The following is a 10353-nucleotide window of genomic DNA, read 5'->3' as shown; positions in this document are numbered from 1 at the left end:
ATTTCATCAGAGCTGATTGAGAGCATAACATCACAGGGACTTTGAACTAGATGTATCACCCCCCTCTACAGGTGTTTTAATTATAATTCAACTGTACCTGTCTAACTGAGAGATTATACTGTTTATTGTCTGTTAAGGTGCAGAGCATTGGAGCAATAAGCAACATGGTACTCATCCGAATGAAGGAATTCATTTCTTGCTTTTCATTTCTACAAATGTGATGGTCCTTTATGATATAATTTACATAATGCATGTAAATATGCATGTAAATGTCAAAATGTAGTTATATTTAAGGGACCCTCTCACTGTTCTGCCGAATATGCACTGTACCATTAGTGTGGGAATCAAGTTAATGGTTTCTCAATCCTAAAACAAGAGCTTACATTCAATATTAGGTTAATGCACTAGTTAGGGTACACTGACACCCTGTGGTACTTGAGGATCCTTTACCATGTCTGTGCCTCTGAGGCCTTTCTATTCTGTGCCAGTAGATGTCACTCTCGTTTTATCATCATCAAGGCACATTTCTATCATCCCAGTCTAGGATGTGCAGATAAATAGGCCTCATTCTCCAGTCCTAATATAATTGAACATTCTTTATTCATTTAAAGACATTTTGTGAGATTATTTTAACCAAATATCTTACAGTCTATACCAATAATTCTAAAGGTTTGGCATTGCCATCCACAATCTGCCCATTTCTGAAAAAGTTTTAAAAATAAATGAAACAAACCTGCTTTACTGTTGTGAACTATTTAGTTTGATGAAGACTGTGAGTTGTTTTTTTCCAATCGACATGGTTGTGACTGAGTACAATTTTCCACTGATCACAGTAGCGTATTCTGATATTATAGCCTGCACAAACACACGCCCACGTAGATTTATCTTTATTTTTCGGTGTCTTTTTTCTTCTTTGCAACCTTCGAGAGAAAGAGAGAGTGAGAGAGATAGAGATAGAGAGACAGAGAGAGAGAGAGAGAGAGAGAGAGAGAGAGAGAGAGAGAGAGAGAGAGAGAGAGAGAGAGAGAGAGAGAGAGAGAGAGAGAGAGAGAGAGAGAGACGTCTGGAGATTGGAAGTACAGTAGAGAGAGTGAGCGGGTCATAAAATTCACCAGGAGCAGTTCTGGCACGGTGGCACCGCTCTCTCACCCTCCCACGTAGCCTACCGCTTGAGCCGACAAACACAAATGCCCACAGTGACAATCATTAATCGCCTCGGAACTTCGACTTACTGTCCCCTGGATTCCCACTTAAGCACCCTCCTTTATATTTTAAAATTCGTTCTGGACTCTCGAGGGACTGCGCAACATTGGGCTTTGCTCTCCCCATATACCCTCATTTTCTGAATGACGGGCGGACGGTTCGATTTTGACGATGGTGGCACATATTGCGGTGGTTGGGAGGATGGGAAAGCCCACGGACATGGCATCTGCACCGGGCCTAAGGGCCAGGGTGAGTACTCCGGATCCTGGTCAAACGGCTTTGAGGTAGTTGGTGTTTACACCTGGCCCAGCGGCAACGTCTATCAGGGCTATTGGGCGCAGGGGAAACGCCACGGACTCGGCGTGGAATCGAAAGGAAGATGGATTTACCGCGGTGAATGGACTCATGGATTTAAAGGCCGATATGGGGTACGTCAAAGCCTCAATACCCCGGCCAGATACGACGGGACGTGGAGTAACGGTCTGCAAGATGGATATGGGGTTGAAACATACGGGGATGGAGGTGAGCCTGCAGCAACAGTTTGTGGATACACCCCACATAGTTTTGGATTGAAGCCGAAACAAGTGCTGATTGGCCGTGCAGAGCTAGACTCTCTATACAGTGGTAGCACATCAAATAGTTTGAAGTTCAAATGTATATTTTGGGGTAATAATAATTATTTTAAACAATGTATCTGTATGGAAGTGTTCCGGAAAATTCACGAACTCAACTCCATTTTGCCTTAGCGAAGTTGTATTGATATGTAGGGACTGGTCAGCCGCAACAGCGCCCAACTCTCCCATAGAGGTCACGGCTATAAATAGAAACGTCATCCACTCTAGAAAATCAAAAGGCTTTTTCACCAGCCACAGACATATAGACAAATATCGATTCTCTCGCTGTTCGTTTCATGGAATTACTGTTCAGTATTGTTAGAGGGAAGTCTTTTTAATGCAGAGTAGTTTGTATTTTTCCTACACTGTACGTTGTTAACCTAAGACATTTGAAGAACAGGTGGTTTGAAAGTTGTTTTAGGCTCTGCCTAAACAGGCCTGTTAGGGCTACAGTTTGCTCAAGATTGTTCAAGACTTTTTGAATATATAGGGTACACGCCAGCACAAAATGGTATGTGTAGGACAGGGGTTGAATTGACCTATGACTCCTGTGGGGTCCCCTAAAATGGCATCATAAAGAATACTGAAACAACTTTTCTGTATCTCTTGAATGTTCCGAAATCTTGGAATTTAAACATTTTGAACAAATCAGCATACCTTATACTCACTCATGGAAATCATACAAACAAGCGAGTAGTTTAATGGTGACCCCCCCCCCCCAGCTCCCTCTCAGGTTTGGAAAATAATGCATTTTCAATACTGTGATAGTGCTACAAACACCCAGAACAATTTGGATATATATTTGCGGTTGCCAAGCTATTTTGCATCAGATGAGCTTTTAATTGAGCAACATGAACTAAAACTCTCTGCAGTTTAGGTTACTTGAAATTCAGGCCATCTATGAGGAGCACAGTGTACCAGCCAGAGCTGCCAGGTCAAACCTGGCATCCAGTTCTCACCTGCAGCTTCTCTCTCTCTCTCTCTCTCTCTCTCTCTCTCTCTCTCTCTCTCTCTCTCTCTCTCTCTCTCTCTCTCTCTCTCTCTCTCTCTCTCTCTCTCCCACTCTTTTTCTCTCTCCCCCCTCTCTCTCTCTCTCTCTCTCTTAGGAAAATGGTGAAATCAATAACATAATTCAACACTTCAAAAAAGTATGTTGGGATGACGGAAACCACGTTACTCTGAGTGAAACCTTTGTTAATCTACTTTATGAAATCACCAACTTAAATTTTGAAAGGTTCAGTTAGACCTTTCTGTACGGCTATGATCAGTTCACATAGCAAGGTAGGCGGAGTTATGTTTGGCCCAGACTGACAAACTTCCCAATGTCTCAAGTTACTTCCATATTTAAAATAGCACATTCTCCCTCCTCCTGGAGCTATCAGTGAGCTGAGGCAAGCGGAGAGGCACTACTGCCTTTTCATACCTAATCTCAAAAGCGCAGGTGCTTTTTATTGCCAAAACTGTACTGCCAAAGTTGTCCTCCATGGATTTAACCAGCATGTCAATGTAGAGTTTGGAAACCTACTGTAGATACGGCTGGCAGTTCCACAGTCACAAAAAAGTTCCGCAATCTAAACTGACAAATTTTACCTTGGTGCCACCTTGGTACCATTAACAAAACTTCACTTTATTATTATAGCTATTATAATATTGAGAGGCCTTGGGGAAGGTTCACCTGTGTCTGTGTTTTCATTCATTAATTTGCTTGGTCACTCATCAATTGTTCACATCAAACATTTGACATGGATTTTCTGTCCCCTTTGTCCTCTCAGGTACATACCAGGGCCAGTGGACAGGTGGCATGCGTCATGGCTACGGCGTGCGCCAGAGCGTTCCATACGGCATGGCCACTGTCATTCGTTCCCCTCTACGAACCTCCCTAGCCTCCCTTCGCTCTGAGCAGAGCAACGGCACCGTGCTCCACGACAACCTCTCTGACAGCCCCGCCGGCACCAGGGGCGGCTTCGTCCTGAACTTCCACTCGGACGGAGAGGGCGGCCCGGAGAAGAAGAAGGGCCTGTTCCGCCGTGGGTCCCTGTTCGGCAGCCTGCGACAGCTGCGCAAGTCCGATTCCCGCTCGTCCATCTCCAGCAAGCGCAGCTCGGCGCGCAGCGACGGCGCCATGAGCCGCATCAGCTCCAGCGACGCCAACTCCACCATCAGCTTCGGCGAGGGGGACATGGCGGACGACTATGCCCCGCTGGAGGACAACGTGGACGCCCTGACTACCGAGTCTTACATGGGCGAGTGGAAGAACGACAAACGCAACGGCTTCGGGGTCAGCGAGCGCTCCAACGGCATGAAGTACGAGGGGGAGTGGATGAACAACAAGCGCCATGGTTACGGCTGCACCATCTTCCCGGATGGCACCAAGGAAGAGGGGAAGTACAAAAACAATGTGCTGGCCAGAGGTATCAGGAAGCAGCTCATTCCTCTAAGAAACACCAAAACCAAACAGAAGGTGGACCGGGCCGTGGAGGGAGCCATCCGCGCTGCAGCCATCGCCAGGACTAAAGTAGAGATCGCTACATCAAGGTAACTAGGTTTCTATTCACAGGGCCAGTCCCTGTAAATAGTCTCTAATGTTGTCTCCTGATCAGCATGACTTCTCATATATGGATCTCTATGGTCTGGGGATTGGAAAGGTATCAGTAATGTGTCATCTATCCTAACAAGGCCATCAGAGTGGAAGGTGGACTTGTTACACTTCTTAGACCTGTCAGACCAGCTCAGATCTCGACACGTCCTCAGAGTAGGGGACATGGGGTGGCCCAACTCAATTCCTAGTTTGGGTTCTCACCACCTAGACACCTGTGCCGTGTGGACTAGATGGCTGTAAGAAAAAGTGTAGAAATCAGAGGATAAGTGATATGAAACCCAACCAAGGTGCACCCCATGTACCCAAGTATATGTTGGGTAGGGAATGTGGGGACATGGATGAGGTGGGGTGAGGGAGTGATGATTAGGAGTTCTCAGGGTTTGACCCAGACTACAACTGTGCAGTAATGCTTATGTTGTAACATTCTTATCTATGATAATGTCCTGTTCAATTCTAAGTGATATGGTAAAACATTATTACTTACTTTAAGCTTACTGTTCAGTGTGCAGTGATGTATCATCTTCTCTCCCAAAGCAATTTAAACCACTGCCTCTCAACACAATCTTTTCAATAAGAAATGAAAAACAATTAACAACAATTTATGGCCGGACAGTTAGCTCAGTGGTTTATGGCTGGTCTCTCACATGTATGTCAGACCTGAGCTATACTGTGGACTATGAATCACATTTATTTAAGATCTGAGGTAAGACCTGAATAAAGTCATTCACACAGGCCCCTTTAATCACTCCTGTGTTTACAATAGATGTTCCTATCCTAGACACTCAGGGTATTTGCTTTCAGCACTATGTAGAGCAATAACGTTGATTAATTGAGCTCTGTCTTTAACAATACATACTCAACAAAGTGATTTATGTCTAACAGCATATAAAACTTTCACCTGTCTGTTTACGAAAGGTTAAACTGCATCCCTTGACGACAACATAGATGTCCTTGCCATTCGTCTCAGTGCTGTCTTCTCTCATGAAAAACACTAATTAGCATGTTCTTTACCCAAGATTAATCTGTCTCATGAATATTAATGAGGTCTGTTATTAAGTACCAGCCATAGACTTGTCTCATCACCGCGACAACGCATGGTGTCATGAAACAGTAATACGTCGCTGAGTGGAGTGTGAGAATGTGTCGAACTGCTCTGTCTTTGAAGGCTGTTATGTGGTGCCACAGTTGATCTGTATGGTAAGAGCATAGGAACGTGTGGAGGGGTCTCGGCCTGCGTCACTTTCCCCTCATCTGGGTGGAAGCCCGAGGGAGGGAGGATTGGGGCGATGACGGAGGGTGAAGGCTGAGTAGAGCGGTTGTGATAGAGTGGGTGAGAGACTGACAGAGAGAAGAGTACAGAGAGTAACAGACTGAAGAGAAAAAGAAAAGGGAGGGGTAGATTAAAAAGAGAGGGTGCAGTGTGTGTGTGTGTGTCTATGTCAGCAGTGGGCCCTGCCTAAATAAGGCCAGGCAGGACTGGACTCAACAGCTGACAGGAATACTGCCTGGCTGGCAGTGGTTATAGCTAGCCTAGCCTAGCCTAGCCTAAGCAGCTGATACGGTAGCATGTCATCTGCGTTATGACTCAGGCAGTCTTGAACCCGGGTCATTTGTTTATGAATCGAGAAGGTTCTGAGGAAAGGAAGTTTATTTTATGGCAATTTGAATCAGTCTTGAATCAAAACAAATAGTTTTAACTAGATAGCAAAGAGCTAAGTGGGTTGTCTTTAACTCCTACAAGGCTTCTGTGACACCAGGATCATATCTGCTTTATGTAGAAGAGAAGATAGTGAAACAGTTTTTCTTGGAGCAGAAGGTTGTGTGTCTGCCTGCAGACTTGGACTCCTGTATGAACAATGTGTAAACGTTGCTTTGGGCATAATTGTGGTATGTCGCTCAAATGAATATTGCATTGTGAAATGAATTGTAAAATGGGTTCTCACATCAGGCAATGTATCACTCAAATTGAAAACCCCTTTTTTTTCAAAAGGGTTATAAGTCCACACATGGTCCTGATGCAGTTAAATCCCTGTGTGTTCCAGGACAGCCCACGCCCGGGCTAAAGGTGAAGCAGCAGACCAGGCCGCTCAGTCAGCCAGCCAGGACTCTGACATCGCCAGGGTTGTGGCCAGGGAGCTGTCCCCTGGCTTCCACCAGCCAGGTAAACCATCCATCCAGTCACAGAAACAACCCTCACTCTACGTGACTGTATACTGGACACACCTTCGTCGAACTGTGTTTTTTTTTATGCTGTTGAAGTATCCCTGGGTTTCCATGAACTTTGTACAGGACTTCACGTTGATTCCTTCCAGTCGCTTTTCAAAGCATTGTCACTTCAGCCACATCAATTCAATGGGACATACTTCTATGATGATGTAACCAAGCAACTGATCCACAGCTTTTCTTAGCCAGGAAAACATAAATAAGCCTTGACACCGCAATATCTGCTCTCCAGTTTCAGTAACTGTTCCACAATACACAAATGTTCCACCATACCCAAACTGCCAGGATGTTGAACAAAAGAGCTTGGGGCTTAGCAATGTTTACTGCAGAGGGACAGAGATATAAATATACTGTCTAAAGGGCTGTGCAGAATTTGTCTTCTAATCTAAACTAGTTTACAGACCTCAGAACACTACGAATATGACCACCTCTGCACCCCTCTTTGTAATCCTCCTTGTACAAGTTTCTGTGTGTCTGAGTTCTGTGTTTCCACATTGTGTCTGTGAAAGAACCATGAATATACAACATCTTAATGCAAATGAATGTATTAGAGGATGAAAATAATTACCATAAATTAGATACTTCCTTGTCTGCATGGAGACATACAGACTGAGGGAGTGAGGGTGCGAGAGAAAGAGAGAGAAATGGATAGAAAGAGCGAGAGAGATAAGAGACGAAAGAGGTCTTAGTTTTTAAAACAAGATGGCTCTCCTCAGCATAGCTGTACAGGCGGGGGGCTTAGCTGGGTGTCAACAGGCGGACATTCAGGCCTGGCCCTCATCAGTGTTCAGGAGTATGTAGAGTATGCCTGGAACCTTTTACAGGGAACTATAAACCAACTGGGCCCGCTCTGAAACTCCATTAAGGAACAAATACATAATCTGTGAACTCATGGCTGCGGAGCCAGCATGCTAACCATGAGCAAAGTGACACGGAATAAAGTAGAATTATGACTGTCCAGTCCAGTTGAGCAAAATGATATTAGGGGTTGTGCAAGTGTACGTAGCTCAATTGAGGGTTTAGTGAATTTGTTTCAAATATAGCGACTGTGTGAGGGTTGAGAAGTCCACTTGATTTGAATCATTATGGAATCCCTTCTATTTTCCAGGCCCTGACTACATAAAGCAGAGGTTCAATGAACCGATTGAGATCAGAGAGGTCCCAGAGGAGAAGAAGGAGAAGTCTCCCACAGGAAGTCCCCACTTCTACCGTAAAGGGACCACTCCGACCCAGACCCCCACTGAGAGTCCCTCCCAGAGCCCCGCCCCCACGCCCCCCCCCCTCGCCCCCCGCTGTCAAGAAGAGCTTCTTTAGCAGCAAAATCACCGCAAAGCTTTCTGGGAAAGAGAACAAGACCCCCGTCGTGGAAACCCAGGCTGCCGGCCTCACCAAGGCTGCCTCCAAGACTTCCCTCAAACAGGAAGTGGAAATGCCTCAACCCAAACCGTTCAAGGCGGTAGAGCCCGCTGTCGCTAACGCTACCACCAGCCCTGGCAACGGTCAGCTGCACACCCAGTACCATGGTTACTACGTGAAGGCTGATGTCAAAATTCCACCTCCGGATGAGCCTATAGGTGTTGATGAGGGGCTTCAACTCACAGCATCCGACCTTGCTCGCATGCCCCCACCAGCCAAGCTGTACCGCACCCCAACACCAAAACCTCCAACGCCAAAGCCGCCTGCTGTGGTCAAAGAGAATAAACCGGAGCCCAAACTAAAAAAACAGGATTCGCACAAACCAAAGAGTCTAGCAGAAACCAAGAAGGCCAGCATGGAAATCAGCTCAGATACCATAGAGGAAGAGTCAGTAAGTAGACGCACTAGAAGGGGAAAAATGGGGTAGCGGCCAGTGCCCTTTCAAAGCATTGGATAGGATGTTAAGGGTGTGGTGGTAACCTAATATCAATCTTATCATTTGTTAAACATTGTCCTGCATTATTTCCCCCTCTCCCACTTTTTATCTCTTTCACAGGGTCCTAACTCAATTCTGGTGGTCCTGGTTATGCTGTTGAATATTGGTCTAGCAATAATATTTGTCCATTTTCTGACCTGACAAAGTTTCAACTCAGGTAAGAAAGTTCAACTTCCTGTTGCACACTATTATGATCCATTAGGACTACATTTGAGTCAAAGAGTAAATATGTACGTAGGTATTTATCAAATGTAAATAGATACAGTATGTATTAATATATATATACACTATACACCTGAATGTGATTCAACACAACAATCTAACCTTCTAACCTCCTGTTTTGACCCTCTAGTGAACTCATCCAAACTAGCGGCCTAGGCCCCCTAACTCTCTGCAGTTGCGTCAATGGCCTTTAAAAATGGCGCCGAGTCAGATACACACACACAGGCAAACGGAGGACTTGAAATAGAGTGAAACATGGGGAGAGAAAGATGAGACCTGGACCGCCGGGCCCGAGGCCGCCCAGATTCGCTGGCGATGATTTGTGACCCGTCCCAGGTTCTGTGAAACCTGAAGCAAGCAGTGAAAGGGGGAGAGAGAGAGAAAAAAAAAGGAAATTTGCTGATACAAGCTGTAACCAGTGTAACCTGCATTGCCACTCCATCTGCCTTGGAGGATGTGTGTTTGTGTATGTGTGTCTGCATGGGGGTGTCAGGGTGTTGTCTTGGAAGGGTGTTGGAAGGGAAGAAGGGGGGTTCCGGGTTGGGGGAGGACTTGACTGGATATGTTCGGAGATGCACTTTTAGTTGACGGAAGCCGACAGCTGCCTTACAATTTTACCATCTGACGTGTTTGAGGGGGATATGTGCCAAATGCTGCCAGGGGATAAAAGTGTCTCAGTGGTCTCTACTGCTCCTGGGAGTGGGTCTGTCTGTCTGTCTCTCCGTATGTCCATCCATCTCAGTGTTCATTCTAACACTCGCTAGAAAATCAAACCGTACACTCTGTGGCAGTGGTAGCCAGCAGTCTTACAGCCATAAAGCCACTGCTACAGCCTTGTCTGGTGTCTTTACATCCACAATATGATCCTACAGCATGGGGCAGAGTCAGTGGGATTTTGTTTTGTGATACAGTGTCTGTTGATAGGTGTTTTATTTTTCTTTGTTTACCAATATTGGATTTCATGGGGGCGTTTCATTTTGTTAATTTATTTATTCAAAGTCGGTGACATCTATTGCACAGACTTGTTCATTGGAATCCCAAAGGAATTTCAACTGAGCCTTTGTTTCACAAAGCAATTCTTATGCAGTAGAAATGTTTAATTTAATGTGTAGAAAGATCTAAAGAAACAAACTATATCTTATGTAATTTGCAAGTGTGTTTTCATTGCAATTACCATTAAATTACTGTTTGAAATTATTGTTTGAAAAAGAAGGATCTCAGAACTATTGAAAAACAGTTCATATTTTTACAATAACTCAAACATGAATTTGGAATACCATTGTTTGGATAGTGTTGAAGAAAAAGTTCACACTGTACGTATAAAATAAACATCTGAGACGATAACATTTTAATTATTTCATTATCAGTGTTGAAAAGATTATTAATAATTATAGTATTCCAACAACAAAGATCACTGTTGGTGATAGGAAAAATCATATTGCACCAATTATAACTGATGTTTGTATATAAACTTGATAGAAAGTCCATGCAGAAATTGGGCCACCCTCACAGTCACATTCAGTTGTCACTTTACAAACAATGTTCATAGTGGTGTGCAAATGTATGTTGACTGTTTTTTT

The 10353-nt window shown here is 44.6% G+C and overlaps 1 protein-coding gene across 1 annotated transcript; it reads left to right on the top strand.

The window, feature by feature from the left end:
* The first annotated feature begins 1081 nt into the window (after positions 1-1081).
* On the top strand, positions 1082-9970 carry jph1b (junctophilin 1b). Its single transcript, XM_047028023.1, is given in 7 exon segments — positions 1082-1725; positions 3590-4352; positions 6459-6577; positions 7748-7913; positions 7915-8446; positions 8612-8708; positions 8904-9970. Coding segments are annotated over 6 exon segments (2040 nt in total). The 5' UTR covers positions 1082-1346; the 3' UTR covers positions 8693-8708; positions 8904-9970.
* The last annotated feature ends 383 nt before the right edge of the window (positions 9971-10353 follow it).

Source organism: Hypomesus transpacificus, chromosome 10 (genome assembly GCF_021917145.1).
Source record: "Hypomesus transpacificus isolate Combined female chromosome 10, fHypTra1, whole genome shotgun sequence".
Taxonomy (NCBI): Eukaryota; Metazoa; Chordata; class Actinopteri; order Osmeriformes; family Osmeridae; genus Hypomesus; species Hypomesus transpacificus.
This window is presented reverse-complemented; position numbering and strand designations above follow the sequence as displayed.